Source organism: Hetaerina americana, unplaced genomic scaffold (genome assembly GCF_022747635.1).
Source record: "Hetaerina americana unplaced genomic scaffold, ioHetAmer1.1.p SCAF_2, whole genome shotgun sequence".
Classification (NCBI taxonomy): domain Eukaryota; kingdom Metazoa; phylum Arthropoda; class Insecta; order Odonata; family Calopterygidae; genus Hetaerina; species Hetaerina americana.
Window position 1 is genome coordinate 72,729,760 of NW_027286763.1, and position 20,725 is coordinate 72,750,484.

The 20,725-nt window shown below is 33.3% G+C and overlaps 1 protein-coding gene across 3 annotated transcripts in view; it reads right to left on the reverse strand.

Annotated features, from left to right (window-relative positions):
* Positions 1 to 315: 315 nt before the first annotated feature.
* Positions 316 to 20,725, reverse strand: part of Gprk2 (G protein-coupled receptor kinase 2) — a 30,250-nt gene continuing 9,840 nt past the window's right edge. Inside the window, exons 10-13 of one of the 3 annotated variants that reach the window (XM_071585314.1) lie at positions 20,498 to 20,641; positions 8,348 to 8,485; positions 5,895 to 6,020; positions 316 to 4,813 (exon numbers count right to left, since the gene is read on the reverse strand). In XM_071585314.1, coding sequence (XP_071441415.1) covers positions 4,637 to 4,813; positions 5,895 to 6,020; positions 8,348 to 8,485; positions 20,498 to 20,641 — 585 coding nt within the window. In that variant the 3' untranslated portion in view covers positions 316 to 4,636. Of the gene's footprint in view, positions 4,814 to 5,894; positions 6,021 to 8,347; positions 8,486 to 10,783; positions 10,922 to 20,497; positions 20,642 to 20,725 lie in introns of all 3 variants that reach the window. The other 2 variants (XM_071585315.1, XM_071585316.1) reach the window with 2 other exon arrangements.

A 20,725-nucleotide genomic window follows, 5' to 3' on the forward strand; every position in this document is an offset into this window, starting at 1 on the left:
ACCCTATTTTCTTCAAATTAACTGAATCAGCACAAGAGTAAATCTGTAGAAAAACAACAGAAAGGAGTAACTGAAAAATATCCCAAATGATCCTTTCATTGCTAATCCATGACAAGGCATACACATTTCAGGCTCCCCAAATCTAAAGCAAAAGATGGCAGTGCTAAGTATTTTTGAACAATGAAGTAAGAGTTCAGGGAAAAAATAAATCGGGACATTAACATTCTTGCCATTGACAAGGAAAGAGTGAACTTAAGCCTGGATTTTGGAAGATTCATGTAATCACAAAGGTAATAAAAAAAGTAACACTTTTAGCAATAACGACATTTATGTTCCGTCAAGCAGATTTTACATCAAAAATGTTTCACATATGCAGACTTTATTTGTCACTACCAAAAGCTTTCCATGAAAACTGAGGTCTTTACGGCATTACACACACAGAGAGTATTACACACTTTGTGGGATTGACAAAGAGCTTCAAAATTAGCTAACATTTACATAAAAAATTAATACTGAAGTTGTACTTGATAACAGAAGACCGAACTGTAAATCACACAACATTTACTGCATGACTTGATGAATAAAGATGTTACTATTTTGGATGTAACACAATTAAGTGATCGTTGTTCAATTACAATGCCACTCAAACTTGGGTTTCCAAAGGAACGTTTGCTGGTTGATTATGCTCATGAAGTACTTGGACTGTGTCATGAACTCCTTGTATCACTAGCAATTTCGCAATAATTCTTTTAGAATTAATAGTATTTTCATCCAGATGTCAACAAGCTTTTGAAACTATTTGCTTTTCTTACTAGCAACAGATAACAAATAAATGACCTCCAATTTTGGATAATATTTTCTAAAATCCACATCAAATATTTCTACAAATTTTCAATTTATAAGTATCCCATCTGTTGACCATTTCCATTTATCTGCTAAAATCTCATCAAAATTATTTAATTATGTTTAGACAATCCACACAAAGCCTTCAAAGAGATCATCCTCTCGGACTTGAATACAGTTTAAAATTTTTAGCACATCACTATCGTTCCAAATGTTCTCTCTATACTGGATATGAGAATTTAAGACATCAGTTTTAATTAAGCTACAGAGTTCCAAACAAAAATTTCAAGAATACATGTACAAAGATATTGTACAAATGGCAGTCAACAACCTCCACTCTTCATAAATATTTCACAAGTAAAACATGATTTATTTGTTGATGAAAGAGAATTACCCATATTTGATACAACCAACCCTTTTACTCACATTAAAATATAATTTTCTAACCAATAAAATCAACTTGACAATAGCTAATTAATAAATACGACATATGACAAAGATACTCCAAATTTCAGAGCATGACAGAGAATAATATCAAAACCAAAGAAAATTGAAGTTTCCCACAACCTTAATATGAAAATGACAGTGAGAAATGAGAATTGACAGCAAGAAGGGACTATCAAGGGACAGTTAGTCACTCATATCCCTCAGATCATGAGCAAGAAGAAAATGATAGAGCACATAAAAACAGGCAACTATTGTCCCAACTGACTAAGTTCTCACCATTTTTAATATGATTAAAAAAAGAATAAATAGAAGTGAAATGCTATGAGTAAGCAGTCTTGCAAATGTGCTTTTTATAGGAATTAATTATTAACTGTCACTAAAGGTAGTGGCATCACTCTGCAGATATGGAGAATAGAAGACAATGGTCATGTGATTTCCCTTCATGGGATATGCTAATAGTACTTGCTCTCTTCATATGAATGAGTGAATGAGCACAATCACCTTGTCTGACCACCTCTTGTATGACTGCAAGGGTAAACCCGTATTACATGCCAATAGAGCATAGTGTTGAGCAAGGCTCCCAATATATTAAGACTTTGACAAACAAAAGACAAAGTTTAGACATTGCTATACGTAAAATTCCTTTCGATAATGTGAATAAATTATCATATTGCAAAAAAACATGAAAACCTGCTTCTCTTGGAAAGTTGAAAACTAACTTAGAAACAGACCAAGTGATATAATATGTCTTATATCATAGCTAAATGGAAGAATTCTTGTGTCACAATGTGTGGTTAACACAAGGTGTCAACTATTTCCTTAGCCATTGACATTCTTCCACTGAAAATAACTTAAAGACTTTCAACAGAGTAACATATTTGAAATAGCACACACACATTAACAATTCACAAATCTAACACACATTCACATTTCAATGAAATGAAACTAAGTTAACATTTTACATCAAAGTTGTCTACTAATAAGGTAATATCACATATCTTGTTCAACAACAATAAAACCACATGAACTTGTGCCTTTTAAAACATATACTGCACTGATAAAGTTAAACCAAGTCATAATAAAAATAATAAAAATCTCATGCAGAGGAACACACACTCTCTCTCATATATTCTCAGACCCACACACGCAGGCATACACTTGGAAATAATGCACGATTATTTGAAGGACATCACTTTTGACAGATGTTTTCCCCAAATTTACAACTTATAATGAAAGTTGCAAATAAACAACATCTTAGACTGAAACAGTTTGCTGAGTGGAATGGTATTGCCTGATCATGTTACATGGGTATGAAAGTTTACAGGAACAATGAAAAAGTTACTTTTATTTTTTTATCGAAGAGCTAATATAAGAAAATGGAATATTATGCAACACTACAAACAGTAATGTATCTCATATGAAAAAAGCAGGCATAGAGACGATTTTTAACTATCATTATTCCTAAGGATCACACCAGGCTCTTTTTTACCTGATATTTCATGCCTCACCTAAACAATACAAAAACCACAAACTGCCCGCAATGTGAAGGCCTGCCAACAAGAAATTGAGCAATATATAAAAACAGTTTGTACTGATGTTAATTCCAGTGATAAAAAAGGGTCTGTCATATGTGACAAATATGTCATCACAATTCATAAGCCTAGAATGCTTTCCATTTTGACAGAGTGATATACTTTATAAAATGAGGGGTGCATACATGCATTTTCTAAAAATAATACCAAAACTGCTCTAAATATCGAAAGGGAAATGTATTATTATACGCCAATTAAACATTGACTAATCAAAACATTAAATACAAAACGGATTATATAGAAAAGCATAATAGAATAATCCAAAGAAAGCTGAATCCATAAAGCACATTAGTATGGTAATCTTAATTAATAAAGCCCATGTCTTTGGCAGCATTCATAAAATATGAATATAATTGATATCTACATATGATTTAGGATATAATTGTTCAACATTAAACAAGTCACATTTTGGGGCCGATGACCAAAACCTTAAAGCATAGTATCCAAAAATCATAACTATCTGAAGAGAGCGGTCATCCCTTTCCAACCATGGATTTCAGAGAATGTAGTTTTTCTATTTATACCAACATTTTAAAATGTGCCACATTTTGATGATGCATGTTTGAGTCCCTTTATCCATTGGCTTAAAGAGTTGGTTAATCTCCTATTTCCGTACGACATTACTTGCATCCTCCTTTACATAAAACTTCTTTTAAGTTTTGTTCAACTCATACTCACCAACCGTGGTAACATTTAGGAACATAGCCCAAGCAGCTGGTTAGGGATTACAGTACACCATTCGTCTTCAGCATTTAACAAAAGTAAAACAATCAGCCTAATAAACATTAAAATGGCTTAATTGACCACTAATATAGTGAAAGACAAATAGAATACAGCTCAACAGCATGATAAAACATGTTGAAAAATAACTTGGTACATTTAATCAATCACTATAGGATACAAAATCAAAAATGAACTCGAAAGGCTGAATGAGTAGATACTGAACACTGACGACAGATTGAATATCTAAGGGCAAGGGCCTTTCCATGAAATAAAACCTCAGGCTCTTTTAGTTTTTAATTTTTTAACAGCTAAGATGCTACAATCATGTCAATAGTTCCTAGAAAAGGACACACATTTATGAAAACGATTTCTACAAAGTGTCTCTTACGTTAATTTTTTTTTAAAGGTTTGCTTAAAAACAACATTATAAAATGTTGCTTAAATAATTATAAATGCCCAATGGTAAGAGGGCATGTGCGTGGTTGAGGCAATTGGAGCAAAGTAAAAAGACAATTCAGGGAAGGAGGGTAAACCACAAGTTTTACAGGCAGACACGATGAAACAAGACTAGACAGGCCCACTAACAACAAAAACAGCCCCGAGGACTCCCATTTGCAAATATGATACCAAAAACAGAATGCTTCTCAAACCAATGGGTATTCATAGCATTTCTAGAACCAAAAACCTCTTTAAAGTATTGACTGCAAAGATTGAAGACATTTTCAGAATTTCTTCTGAGCATTTTCAAATTTGGCACCTTGAAAGTTAGTAGTATGTGGAAAGATTATACAATGGGGAACTATGGGCTCACTTCTCACCAATTTCAGAATCGAGGAATGTTGGTGCAGAGGCCTGGAGGAAGAAGATGGGAGGGAAACAAATTTTCAAAACCATTTTCCAAAATAACTGGACGAAATTTGAAGAATTTTCCATTGGCAAGTTATGGAGCCAAAGTTGCAATAAAGACTAGGTGTCCATGGTGAAGTGTCATTGTGGGGAAACAATGGAAAATGGTATAATTTTCCAAGTCATCAGCTTTGTATTTCTGGCTCTTCTTTCTTTTGCACTTGGCTCTGAGCCTCCTGTGGCTGATCTGTTGATGCTTGACCATCTGCAGCTTTTGTGTCAGCGTGGTCCCCGGAAGCAGTGAATTGCTGAGAAACGTGACTGGACATTGGGATTGGTCGCATTCTTGAAGACTGTTTTCTCTGCAATGAACCATCAGACATTAGAGATAAGAAATATCTGGCAATTTGGCATGGAATTACCTTGGTAAAAATTTTTACAAGAAGACTACACATAAAATAGGGAAATGAACCAGAGCAAGTTTGCTACAAAGTGGAACAAGTATCTACCACAGTGTAAGACTGATATAGCAAGAGTTAACAGTACCTAACAAATTGCTTGCTACATATATGAATTTCTATTATCCAATGGTGATTTATTAATCACAAATTAGCTAATTCCAATTAGTTTTCAAGATATCATAGTTGTAAGGATATCAACCTGAAAACTATTAACTATAGTGTATAATACATTTTGATGACTTTGCAAGATATCCATAGCATATGTATTGCCATATTTTAGTATCACCCATTGTACCAAGATTCTCATTTCATTTTGTACTCTTTATATCAGTCTTCCACTGTACTCTTCATGCAGAATGGATTGAGAAAGCTGTCTAGAGATAGACTATCTAGAGAAGCTATCTTAACATAAAGAAAGTCTATCACTTCAGAACTTCATGACTTAATTTCAACCTATTATAAAAAATATATGGTGAAAGGTAGAGGGTCTAAAAAGCAGAATTACAAATCAATTAAGAGAATCATACACACTTTTTTCCATTTGGGCATATTGGTACTTAACTGACCAAGGATAACAACATGGAATTCAGGGAAAATCCAGATTGTTTTCAAATGTGCACTTTTTTCAATGGTGACTGGAAATTTCATTGAGAGAAAAATAGTTCTTCCAGAAGATAAGTAACCTTTATTCTATCAAATCATTTTCAACTGGCAGAGATGTATTGAGTTCCAAGCCTCTAACATTTAATATTCAATCATTGGAAATTAAAAAAAAATTGGAATCACTAGTCAAAACCACTTTTCATAGATAAGATTACATTGATTGACCACTCTTTAAGAGGCGTTGTTCATTCGATAGCTGCATCAATTAAAATAATACGCTCATTAAATGAGAGATATTTATGCATTATTTTCTGAATTCACATGAACTTGTCTGACTTTGTTAATCATCTATAAACAAGGGCATAATGAAAAGCTGTACCTTTCTTCTGAATGGAAAACATCCTTTGGTCTCTGGCTCAGGTAAAGCATCCAATTGAAGATCAGGTGAAGCTGTGTTTCCAGGTCCAAACACATTTAATTCCTTATAGCATTCTGTCTCTATCATCTTGAAGAGGAGAACACAAAAATAATTAACCAGGCAAGTAATGAATTGTGACATATCTTTCACATATACATCTTAAATCCTAATTAAACCAAAGTACTCAATTTATTTTGGTAAATAACACCTGAAGTTGGACATTTTAACAATAAAAATTAAGCAAGCACTTCTGCTCTTTGACATATTCAGTAGCTTTACTGTCCAAACACAGCAAAATAAGCTAATGCTAATATCAGGATATGAACCCTATATATGCTAAAGTGAGACAATATTGACAGAAGATGAAAATTGAGTGTTATCCTGTCTATTATTACAAAATGTTATCTATCCATGAAAATGTACAAGTTAATCAATTGAACAAAACTATAAATCCAGTTCTATTACTCTAAGAGCTCTCCCATGCAAAGAAATGGAAGTCAACATAATCATCCCTTGATACCTTGCTTATTAGGTTTTCGTCCTCATCACTGTTCAATTTCATAAGCCACAATGCTTTACCTTGACTCTTATTTCTGATCCCATACATACTTAAGGTCCTGATGTGAATGATTGAATGTATTACAAAATTTACTTTATCCATTAAAAAATCATTAACCCAGTTATCAACCTGAAGGTCGGTTTGATAGATGAGGGTAGAGTTCACACCCAATAGTAAGTCCAAAGGTATGTGAAATTCAAACATCAGGGTAGGGGGGCCAGTTCTTTTCCCTGTTTCCACTATTTTTTTCCCAGCAAGTTCTGGTACCCAAAAAATTACACAGCTTGGGTGAAGCTAAGGGTGCCCAGATGCATGCCCGGGAATTGAACCGGGGCCCACTGGCCAGTAATCCAACACTCTACCCCTGAACTACAACATCCCCCTTACTTTATCAATCATCATCATAAATGATCCATCATAAAACTCAAATTTGAACAACAGGCAACAAAACTTCACCACAAAAGAACTATATCATGGATGAGGCTTACTACCAATGCCAATTAGTTCCTTCAAATGCTCTTAATAAACTCACATGGTTATTCTTAGGCAGGCCACATACATATATCAAAGTAGTGTACATTAGGCAAATATTTGAAAAATATTACCAGCATGCAATCATAGAAAGACATAATCCAACACTATTTATATTCCACCTCATAAATAAACCAGAACCCTAAAATTGATAATAGAAAGATGAAGGTTAAGCATTCCAAATGAAGAGAAGGGATAACTGGATAGATAACATGCAGAGACAAAAGCATAGAAACTATTAGACAGTTATTAAACATTCACAATTAGCTCATTACATAGAATAAAACCCATTCCTTAACATACTACAAAAAATTAACTATAATAATTTAACTCTTAACAGAATACTGACTGATACTACACCCAACGAAATTCAGAGTACCTTGACCAGAAAAGAAAATTCCTAATTAACATGCTGCTATGTGAATAAGCTTAAAAATACTCTACAGGGTTAAAATGTTGATTAACATTGAAAATGTTTCGTATTTACTAAACAAAGAGTCTAAAGCGGAAATTGGACCAAGTTAACATTATGGTAAACAGGGTGGGCACTGCATGTTAAAAAAGTTTAACTAGAACCGAGTATGTTTCTATATCCACTGAAAAGTCATTGACTTCAATAATCCAAGCTATAAATCACTATTAGAAGGGGAAATTATTCCTACCCTATTCTTTGCATGCTTCTATGCATTTTACTCATAGGAATATTAAAGGAAATCATATTTAATGTAGTTATGAGTAATATAGTTCAATTATTTATGGGTGTATTTAGGCTTTTGACAAGCCAGATTACAATTTATTATATGTAAATGAAATGCTAATGCATATCATGGGCAGTCAGAATACCCAATAATATGATTACATATTCCAATAAAAAATTCAAGTAAAAACACCCAAGTTGAGATTTGGAAAAGGCTATATCATATCAATTTTACATTGAAATGAATTGGTGAATTCTATAGGCATGTGAATAAACTCAACCTAACATTTCATTTGTAGTGATTCTTATTAATTTTTCTAACTGGCTGTTGAAGTTCATGTTCATAACACTAAACATTGGTCTCTTTGAATGCAAGGTACTGGATAACAGTGAAACAATCTCATATTGATTTTTAGGCACAAAGGAAACCAGCTAACATATATTTCATTCATTATTTATCACAAAAACTGCCTCTTTTCAATTTATTTTCTCCAAGCAAACTCATAAATAAGCATGCCAAAATAAGCTGCAGCCCAGCTGAACCATCACCAAATGGAACACAATTCAAACAACACTGATTTAGAAACAATGATTCTGCATTTCCACCAGCAAATGTTTCTCTTGTACCTCATTCTGCCAAGGTATTGAAACCGATCCCGTATTGAACTTGCTATAGAAGGTGTCGTCGGTTGCATCTAGATTGACCCCTTTCACTGTGGAAAACTGCTCTATATCGAGGACGTCCTTGGCATACACTGCATGAGGCTGAAAGAAGGCAATACGAGTGTAGGATGGGACCAACTTGGCAAGCCAAAAGCGACAAAGGAGAAGGCTCAGCTTTGCACAGGACATACGACAGCAGCATACAATGAAAATGTTTTCAATATCCACATTCTCATCTCAATGCTATGAGTTTCTGCCTAATGCATAATGTGGCCTTGTTTCTGGAACCAAAAACAAACATGAGATGTAAGTTTTTATCTCTTACTCCTCTAGCTGAAAATGATTAGGATAAGTCTTTTGATGGCATTGGAGTCTTCTAGCTTCAGCATGAGTATTGTAGTTCCAAGCTTAAGCATGCATGTATTATGTTTAAAAAATCTTTTTTGAATGAATGAAGGCCAGCAGGTAAAAAAACTGAGTTATTGCTGAATTTCTTTGGCAAAATTAGGAGGGGAGGCATTTATTGCTGCTGAAGATATGAATATGGTCATGGTCTAATCAAAGAATACCAAGAATATTGCAATCACATATGTAAGAAAATGTTCTTAACACTTCAATTAAATACATGTATTTCAATTGAATATCAGTAACAATTAAAGCTACCACAGACCCTACATTATTATTATTATTGAAAATTTTGGCCAATTAATTATGCTACGAGAGGACAACCAAATAAATTAGTTATTAGCTAAATAAATCTAAATACTATTAAAAAAATGGATTTACATGAGAAAAATTTAACTAAGCATGTTATCAGCTTTAAACGGGCCAAATATCAAAAATCTCCACATGAACTGGAATGAGCCAGAATTATTTTCTTACATTGTCTACATGGTTATGCTCATATATTATTTCTATGTTCCCGGGAAGTTGAAGCCTTTCTTTTAAGGTTTTCCTTGGCTAGGACTGATAATTCTGAGGGAATCATGATTAAACCATGAACAACAGCAGCCATGCTGAAAAATTGGTAGCACTGAACATCAAAAGTGAAAATTAGTTACACTGCCTTAAGTATTATGCAAGCATTATAAAAAGGTCAGATATGAAAGGGTACACCATAAAAGCATCTGTGAAAGATAGGTGGTTTCTACTTGGAAAAGTAATCTTTGCACAGTCATTAATGCTTAATTTTCCTCTATGAAGTTCAAGGATTAGCTTCATCTTCAAGTCAAATGCTTTTAAATAACAAGAGTCTTCCATTAGATGAAGCAAGAGACAAATTCAAGTGACTTAGAAGTTTGAGAATCCCAAGAGTTGAAAGAGACAGTACCCACTCAACAGCTTTGAGTACGATTCTTTAAGCGCTACCCATTGGCAGGTTACAGAAGACACAGCAGTGAATCAACATGAATCAACATCAAAGACAGTAAGCACATATAAAATGAAAGAAATTAATTTTTCTCTTCTCTTTCTCTCCCACAGATATTTTGTGAGAGTGATTAATTTATTGCACCATGCCAATAAAAAACTGAAACAGAGTGAGGTTAGTACTGAGCCACTACATGAAATATGCTGAGGAAATGGAATCAAGACTGAAAATGATATGATAGGGAGAACTTTCTGATTCTAAAAGTGCTTTTAAGGAAAGGTTTCTCACACTAACTGCTAAAATCAAAGAACTTGAACACGCATTACAAGGCAAGAAATACAAAAACCATGGATTACTGAAGGTGTATGGGGTGATTTTTTTACTTGAGAACCATGAGAAAAAGCCCATTGAAATTGAGCAGGGATGCGAAGAATTTTCCAATAAATTCATCACAGAATACAATTACGTTTAATAGCAAAATATGGTGGCCTGCTAACATAATGGAAAATTATTGGTGATTTGCTAACAGCTGATAATACTGATATCATATCCCAATAGACAAAAAAGTGATTAAGACTCAAGAATACTTTCAGAGATAAATTGGTGAAAACTCTAATTTCAACATGTATTCCTGTTACAATGATTGCTGTTCTGTAAATCTGTGTGTTCTGGTGAGTTTCTATTTCACAAATAAGTGTAGACCTCAACTTTTGATTACTCATTTCAAATATTTGTCGAGGATTAATTTACAGTGCCACATGAGGGCAAACAAATTGTCATGATTCTCTTCCATATTTTAATATATCTGATTCCATGGCTCTGAAACATCAAAATTACCCCATTGAAGAGTTTTCATTCAAACACAATAAATCTTTCTTGACATTACCAAAAAATTATAACCTAAAACATCTCAATCTCATCCCTTGATGCACATAAACCACTTGCAAGGCATAAACATTGTTTTAAGTGAACATCCTCCTCTGGCTAAGCCACTTTCGTTTGAGTATCAGCAGCGAAAACCTACTGCATACCTCATTCTGCCATGTAATAGATACAGCGCCTGTGGAGAACTTCTTGTAAAAGTTGCTATCTTCCTGATCTAACTGGATTCCAGACACTATAGAGAAGAGCTCTATGTCATATATGTCCTTTGCATACACTGCCTGGGGCTAAATTTGTCACAAAAGAAAAAATATTGGGAACAAACAAAATAAGAAATTCAATTTCAGATCTGGAATTCATTTTTGTAATGAGAGAAAACCTGAAATGCAAATAAAGAAACCTGTGAAAGTCAACAGTATCAGCAACTTGGATTATGATGTTCAACGGAACTTAGAACAACTAAATATAGTTTTAAGTCAGTAAACTAAGTACATATTATTTTCCGTTCTCTCTGTAAAAAATGGGTGCACAATTTAAATACAATACAAAGCAATTTGTACTAAAAATAGCTCAATCAACTTTGGTAGGATCAAAATTACAAACAATTCAAAATGGAAAAAGTACATATCAGGTCAAAGATGCGTTCTTAAAATGAAGTATGTCAATGGGTGACAGTTTACCTACCTCACAAAATACACGATGCACAAATATTTATTAAAATTCTATTGTGACATGATTAAATAATTTTTCCACTCTTTTAAGAGGCTATAATTAATAAAGGTATGCATAGATTGGCAGAAAAATATCTTCATGTCTCCTAAATTTATCATATTTATATCTTCTAATAATAATTTCACTATCGTCACCATGGAATTTAATGAACAGGGACCATTTATGTGAAATTTATTTTGTGATATTATATTTTAGTACACAAGAACTGGTTGGTGAAAATTACAATGAGCAGACTTTAGAAACAAATAGTGTGCTGACATATGCACAATAGCAAAACCATGACTTGGGCTATTCAAATCACTTTTGTAATAGAGAAGAGGATTATGAAAAAGCCTGAACGCTTCCTGAATGCACTAAATATATGACACAAATTCACAGATTTTTACTCAATGCCTTTTAATAAGAGAACACCATGCAAGTAGGCTGAAATGCATGCTTGGTCAACTCTTGGTGACCATACACATAAAACCATTGTGTTCAAGCTGAAAAAAATTTCCCCATAGACCAAGTCAGTACTGGAATTAAGACTAAAAATAGTCTTTCAAGATATAGTGATGTATTCACAAAATCTGTATCACAGACTTCCACTGAGGCCATGAGAATAGAATAATTAGACTTCTGTTGACATTAGGTCCAAGGACTGTTGTCATGAATCAAAACTCAGTCAGCCACATTAAATTTTTCTCTCATGAGAATGTGAAGTAACATAATATAAATTAATATTGAGACCATTGGGTACAAATCTTGCAAGTACATTTATATCTTGAAAGAATTGGCATTTATTCATAATAAGGAGGTTGACCTCAGAAGAAAATATAAATGTTAGCATTATTTCAAAATGCAGAGTAATTAGTGGGAAGCCACAGGCTCCTGGCTGAGATGTCATACACAGCGAACATTGGAGGCAGTTGCTTGCTTTTAGAGCATGAGCAGTAATGAGTATTATGTTATGCAATGTTGTTGTTTCTGGCCAGAAGAGCTTTACTGTAAAAAGATATGGCACCTGAAGATGAGTTTATGAGCTCAATCTAATGATTTTACCATTTTGAGTGCCATTATGATGATCAACTATCTAAGAAGTGATTGCCGATCTAACATGTCTGGGGTTCAAGGAGTTCAGCAGACAAAGTAGCAGTTACATTTATTCATTATGCCACAAACACTGCCATTGATCTGCATTATTTCTTATTCTAATGTATAATATTAATTTCTAAAACTTTTTTAAAATAAGCCAAATTACCTATCTAACATTCCCTTGTCATTTGAACATTTTCTAAGATTGGTGTGTATTACTTGGGCATGAGAGTCAATGGCTATAGGTTGCAATGGGCGGGGAAACAACATTGCTATTTGAAGAATGTTATAAATTCATTGCTATGCATTTTATAAAAATTCACTTTAATTTTCAGGTTGCTGTGAGCATGCAAGGGCTTTATTTGATGAGGATGCACAGGAAGATTGAAGAGCCATCTGCAATAAGTGAAGCCTTAACACTTACTCAAGCCGTATCTAGAAGAGAAGACCTTTTGCATTTTTTATAATCAGTTAATGTCACTTAATTGGCTTAGAGGGGTTCAGTATTTGCACTTCAAAACAGTCTACGACAGATTGCACATGAATAAAATTTCCTCTAAAAGATAGTGGTAGGACATACTTGTTTGGCAAAGGTGAAGTTCAGTCTTTAAAACAGTGTGAAAGAAATGGTAGTGAACTGTGAAAAACGAAGAATGAGAACTGCCATCAGAAAATACAGTAATGGAAAAGAAAGATAATCTGATCATTCAGTATCACTGCTGTACTAAAATGATATATTTAAGTATTTAACTGAAAAGCAATATCTTGAGCATGAGTGCAAATCGCATGGCTTTTTTTGAACAGTATGCAAATATCGAAAAGGTCAATGAGATAATGAACATTATCTAAACTTAATAAATCCTGAAAACCCAAACAACTACAAAAGGATCTGTTGTTTGAAAAAAACTTCTACATTTTAAATACAGACACTTTAATATATCCTGTTTCTTCACTGTTTTAGTACTGCACATTAAAATATAACTACCTTAAAATATTAATGGAGACTTTTCCTATTTCAAGACTAAGGTGGTTATTCTTTCATATCGTTCTTTCAATTAAACGTATACAAAGAAATGGTGTATCACCCTATTCCAGTACCAACTATATCTATAGCTTCCTTTGTCTTTAGTGAAATTTCTGCCAACTTGAACACTTTTTCATCTATAGTCACCATAAGTGCATTTTTTCATGTTTTCTGACCTGTTCATACATTTTATCCAGTTAACAGCTATTAAAGAAAAAAATATGTACATGAATTAGTTGTATTGAGTGAATTGCAAGAGGCCTTTGGAAATAAGGGTAATACTCTACTCTTTGGTACAAGTGACCTGGATAACACCTTTCTTAAGTTCATTATTCCAGCATTTTGACTCTGATGGTGACACAGAACTCATTAAAAAAGGGTAACCAACACTCCTTATGGGTCAAAATAAAAAAAAATTACGAGAGCATTTTTGGAAGATACTCTCCCATCAGATGCCCCTGACTAAGCTGATTTAATTCAATTATCGTATAATTTCAAGCAAATTAGAACCCTTGAATAAAAGCTGACAAAAATTTTAAAAACGCTAGGCTTCCTCCACAGTAAAATTTAATGTTAAGGTAGTGTATGCATATTCAGCACAGTAAAATCCGACAGAATAATGAACTACATGCACTCATATCTCCTTGACCAAAATTCTGACTGCATTTACAACCTAAGCAAGGTTTAAATGAAGAGTGTCTATTGCAGCACTTTTTATCATTCAAGAAGTGCAATAATAATAATAATAATAATAATAATACATTTATTTGTCCGGAGATTTGTTGCATATTCATACATACACAAATATAGGACACGTCAAATATAATTTTCACAATTTCACAATAGAAGAGATACAATATATAAATATATATATATATATATATATATATATATATATATATATATATATATATATATACATATACATACCAATACACTAGTATAATTACATATCAATTGTTTAAGCCGGAATTGATGCATTGCGACAATTCAAGGTATTCATTTACAGAATAGAACATATTATTTTTTAAAAGGTTAAACAGCTTTTTCTTGAAAACAGGTACTTTTGTTTCATATTTGATTTCATGGGGAAGTTTATTGAATAACCTTAAGCCCATTGCTTTGGGCCCATGGGCAGTATTGTGTGTCCTGACAAATGGTTGGTGCAGGTCATTGCAGGTCCTTGTGTAGTGACTATGGTAATTGTGGTTGGACTTATAATGGGAAATATTACCCTTTGCATGTAAGATGACATTAAATATATATATGCAAGGTACTGGTAATAAACAAAGTCTTTTGAAGAGAGGTTTACATGGTGCATCGCAAGGAGCATTGCTCATAATGCGTATAATCCTCTTTTGGATTTTGAAGATTATGCCCGCATGGGGAGAGGAACCCCAGAAGAGGATACTGAAAGTAACACGAGAGTAAAATTCACCATAGTAAATGGATAGAAGGACCTCTAAATTTACAGAATACCTAATATTTCTAATAAGGAAGCATAGGGAGCTTAACTTGCTGCGTAATTTGAAAATATGTTCCTCCCAAGACATGTTTTTCTGTAGGATTACTCCCAGGAATTGGGTACTGGAATTTTGGGGAATGCTCACACCTTCTACATCTACTGAGATTGCAGATGAAACTTTCTTTTTATTCGAAAAATAAATCAGGCTGGACTTATTTAAATTGGGCTTTAGAAAGTTATGAAGACACCATGCATTGAAAAACTGAGCTACTTCGGCTGCTCTTTCTGTCAAGCTGTTTACTGAGGAGGCTGATACAATGATATTTGTATCATCAGCATACAGTATTGGGTCTATCCCCTTAATGAGCTTAAGATTGTCTGGGAGATCATTGATATAGATTAAAAATAAAATAGGACCAAGTACAGAACCCTGGGGAACACCCAGTGTTACTTCTCTACCAGGGGAAACAAATTTGGAGCCATTACTTGAGAGCTCAACATACTGATGCCGTTCACTTAGATAAGATTCAATCCATTTGTAGGGCGTGCCTCTTATACCATAGCATTTCAGTTTATATAGGAGTAACTGATGATTGACGAAGTCAAAAGCTTTACTGAAATCGAAAAATAATCCTAGAGTTTCAGTTCTATTATCCAATCCTGAAAGTATTTGATTCACCATGTGATATGTGGCTGTTGTAGTGGACCTTGTTTTCCTAAATCCATGTTGAGATGTGGATAATAGCTTATATGTCTCAAGATATGATACAAGACGTTGATAAAAAACTATTTCAAATATTTTCCCCAGCTGGTTTAACAGGGATATTGGTCTATAAGAATTCATTGCCATTTTGCAACCTTTCCCTTTGTATATTGGCACAATTTTTGCTGATTTAAGAGGGCTCGGGAAAATTCCAGTTTTTAAGGATTCATTAATTAAGAACAGCAGCTGATCCTTAATAGCATTAAACGACCTTTTTATGACTATCCCTGGGATGTCATCTAATCCAGGACTAAATTTGTTAGGTAATTTATTGATTACGTTGGTCAGTTCCCTGGCTGAACATGGGAATATATATAATGCATTATTTGACCTGATTTTTTATGCTGCTTCTTTGGTTATTAGCAACACTTGTATTGATTTACAGAAAGCATTAGTTATAAGGTGAATAAGCTCATATGTTGTGGGGAATTATGAAACTGAATCCTGGGAAAATATTTCACCAAAAATCTAATAAGTACAAGAACAATTTATTATATTGATAATTCTGATGATGTAAACAACTTTGTAACAAAATTTGTAAACATATATAGGGTTAAATTCATAGCAGAATTCATCCCATGAAACTTTTATCTCACTGGTGATTTTTGAATATGCATATCTTAATGGCGTTCTAGTATAATATTTAAGGGGAATAAAACAATATATATATATATGTATATATATATATATATATAAAATATTGATATTACATGTATTATAATGCATGTGTACCCCAAAATAAATCTACTGCGTGCCGATTCAGTGAATTGCATATGCAATTAATGAAATATCAATTTAATTATTTCTGAGACTGTGCTTGGTGTCCCCTCCTGAAAAGCACACAGCATACTATTTTTCAACTGAGACGGTGCTGACATGTATGTAATGACCCGTGGGGGAAACTAGGATAACAAATGCAACACAATGTGATTTGTGCTCAGCCAGAGTAAAATGTGCTGAATTGCAGAGGTATTATATCTGACTTTGCAGCAAATGCCTCAATGAATACAAAACATCATCAGCATATTCTCGTGCCAGGGTTAACAGAGAGTATGTTTTAACTGGTAATCTAATGGAAAAGTATAGCTTCAAAAACTAGTAGCACGTTAATAACAAGCATACTTTTAAGTAATAAGAATATCATTCATGGTTAAGATAGCATACATCGAAAAGCCATAGGATAATTATGGACAGAAAAGTATTGTAATTTAATTTGAAGCAGACTAAGGTCAACCTTAGATACAACGATTTTGCAAAGTCCTTTTTCAACTGCTTTTGGGAATTGTTGTGTGTCATTTACTTTTTACCAAACTCACACTTAGGTCCATTTAATGAGAGTGCCTTCATGATGATGATCCAGCAGAAAATTACTACGTGACATTGGAAAAATAATTGAATTTGCTAAATAAGATAACAATGGCCTTGGAGTTTATGAGTTGGATGCTGGTTATTATTCTGAAGACACTCCTGGTAAAAAGGAGTGAAATGCTGAGTTTAATAAAAAATTAATAACATGCAGTATACCTGAAAACATTTGAGTGAAAAATAATCAGCTCCAATTTTTCAAAGCTCAAAAGAAGACTAATACATGACATTACATCCCACCATTGACAATAAGTAAGTGTTAAAGATAAAAAAATTAATTTAGTTGATGCAAATAAATACAATTTGAGTCAAAATTTAAGAATTCCACCTGAAATTTAAATTACATATATCTTATGCATTTAATTCCACAACAATTTTTATCATATGCCAATAATACCTTTGTATAATGTTAGAATTTTCATTTTTTAAAGTTGTGTGTTTTCATGGGTAGTAACTAAATCCCTGACCTGATTAATGAGCAAAGAATTCATGTACTCATTTTATTAATGTAATTAAAAGAACTTAAAACTGGCTATTAACTAATGAAAATCATGAGAAGAGAAAAATAAAATACTGTAGCAAAATATTCATATTTATCTAAACCATATTTTTAAACAACCAAAAAGCAAAACAAAATTAATTTTACTGAATTATATACTTCTGGTTACTAAGATGGCTTAGGAAATGAAAGAAAACTTGCCTGAGGGGCCTATAGTGAATTTGCAAATGCACTTGGTGTTAAATGTTTTAACCCAATCTACAGCCAACTATTAACAAAAGCACAAGCTGATTCCAATGTACTCTCAGGTGCCTCATAAAAATTTTAGAATACAAATAAATCCCATCAACTGCTAACCTTACAACTGATGTCAGCCAACGTTCTGGGTCACACAAAAAATCAACTTAGTAAGCTCAGACCATAAGTTGTGCTGAGCCTAAAATGGAAAGTAAAACAATGAAGTCAGTCCTCAGCACAAGGTGAAAAAATATATGCATATTTGCTCCAAACATGCTATCACTAAGTCAAAACTGCTCACAGCTGTCTTAATTTTAAATAGAAGATTAATACGTAGTAATGCATAAAAGAATGCCGATTTATACCATATGTTTAAAAATTACCTAATATAATGTACATTGTTGTAAGTGTGAAGGTAAGGCTGTAAAAGATTTTCAGTTATAGATATAGTCAATAAGACAATTCAGCTGTAAAGTGGTAACCACTCGAATTGCAATAAGCACTTAAATATTTCTAGATTGGATAGTTTACTACAATTAGTCAAATATTTTTGTCGAAGTAGAGATCTTTTGGGTAATTTGAACTGCTCAGCCTCGAGTATGGGAAACATTGTCATAGTGACATTGAGGCCACTACTTCAGAGGTGCTCTTGCACATAACTCTGTTATAGTCGTACAAATGTATTTTCTGTCCATTTCTGTTTACCCCAAAAATAACTTATCTCTATTTTTTGGACCAAATAATGATTGCCCATGCTTTAGAGAAATGATTCTGCAAAGACTAAATAAAAGTGAAGTGCCTCTGTAATGACACAAAAAAGTGGTTCTCTTGTGATTTTGTGAGACACACTGAAGTAGCAGTAGAGGAGACATTTAGGAAACAAGATTCCTCAAAAAGCCATGTAGTTCGTACAGCAGATGACCATTAATACAAGTAATTGAAAATTAAAGGTTTTCACTAACGTTAATTTGAAAACAGTTTAACAGAGATCATTTTTATTTTAGCATAAATAAAACTATAAAACAAATGATATTATTCCACATCATAAATGGGTTGAACAGGTACTTTCATCCAACTTTTGCTCAACAAAGTAGATGTTACTAAAATAATTAGAGAAGAAACAATTCACAAATTTGAGAATTATCACTAGTGTCACAAAGTTGCCTAAACAGAAAATTAAAACCAACTAGCTATGGTTAGTCTTTTCTAAGATGGCAGTCTGCAATCCATGAGTGGGGCAGGCTAGGAGGTACGTGGAAAGGAAAAACTAAAAGAGATAGGGCAGAAACCACCCAGGCCATTTAGGAAAATGACCCATTTAGGTGACCTTAATTCGGCAATGCCTGTGTTGTACTTTTCACTGCCATTATATAGCTGGCAAGCTATTATCATCTGAAAGAAACAACTCATAAAAAAGTCAAAACAAATTTTCTTTCTACATTTTTAAAGTGAATATGATATGATAAGCCACTTTGAGAAGCCTTTCATCAGTTACCATATTGTCCCAGATATCCTCCTCCCAAATAAAAATATATATACATTTCAAATTATTCCTACAGTTCTGTTCTAAAAATTCCCTTCCCAACTCTTACTCTTGCAAACTTTTCCCCCTTCCCTTCATCATCTCATGCCCCTTCTGCTATAACCTTCTCCTCAATTCTTCCCTTATCTTCCTCGAGAAAGGTGGCTTGAACACCAAAAATTTGAAAACGTGTGAGTTTCTTTTCAGATGTGTTTGTGTTGTAGCTCGCTAGAGCTAACTTCATACACATTATATATAGAAATATATATATGTGTGTGTGTGTATATATATATATATATATATATATATATGTGTGTGTGTATATATATATATATATATATATATATATATATATGTGTGTGTGTGTATATATATATATATTTATATATACCTGTATATATAATCCTCCCAGCCAATTTAGAACTGTAGAAAGAAATTAAGTTATAACATGTACATCTTCCTTTTCATGTAAAATGCATACTTTCATGTACCAATTTCTTATCTTAAATAGAAGACCTGAATTCCATATCTATACACCCTATCATTTGGAGAACTAAACTAATGAAGAGGCAGATCTCCTACACATCCCTTCCTTCTAAAAAGACCCACGATATCAGAAATCTTTAGCCTAATGATATGATATGGAGAGTGCCCAGGGAGATTATTGATGAAACTCTGCCCACAAAACTGACAATATTTTGAACACCGAAGATCTTACTTTTAGCTCGGGCATGATTTACATAAGTATAAACAAAACTTTATAGTAATAAGCTTAACGATGCAAGGATATGATTCTGCTTCTTTGTTCAATCACCAATATTATTTCAATTGACTTTTAAAATAAACTAAAGCAAATCTGTTTTGAGGCAATGGAGACCTTGGCAAGAAGTGGGGAGCATAAATGTGACATACACGTATAGCATGCAAACATGTCAGTTATTAAGTTTTGCTTACAGCATTGCCTCAAATACTCTTGGTTATGGTGAATACACTTTGCATGATTTTTCTTCTATTTGAGTGCTAGAATATTGCTCTCTCAGTCACAGTTTTAGAAAATATTTTGTCAAAAATGGGTTCTAACATCTGGGACAATACAGTAAAAAGTACATCAATTAGGTACATAATTTAGTTTCATATGCATACTCATTAAAGGACAAGAACTAACACTGAAATGAAACTTACATCAGGAACAAAAGGTGGATCCCACATTCCTGCCTCCAATCTCTTCCAGTGAAGACATTTGAAAAATTCATGCTGCTTAACTTCTTTTGCACCATATCTTCCACAGTGACTCCCAAGCCTTACTTTAGGTGACTTTTTCAGAAGCTAGAAAGCATGATAATTTGAGTATTAAAACTGAATTGTGACAACGATCATTGAAGTAGGTCACATTTTAATGATTTTGACGGG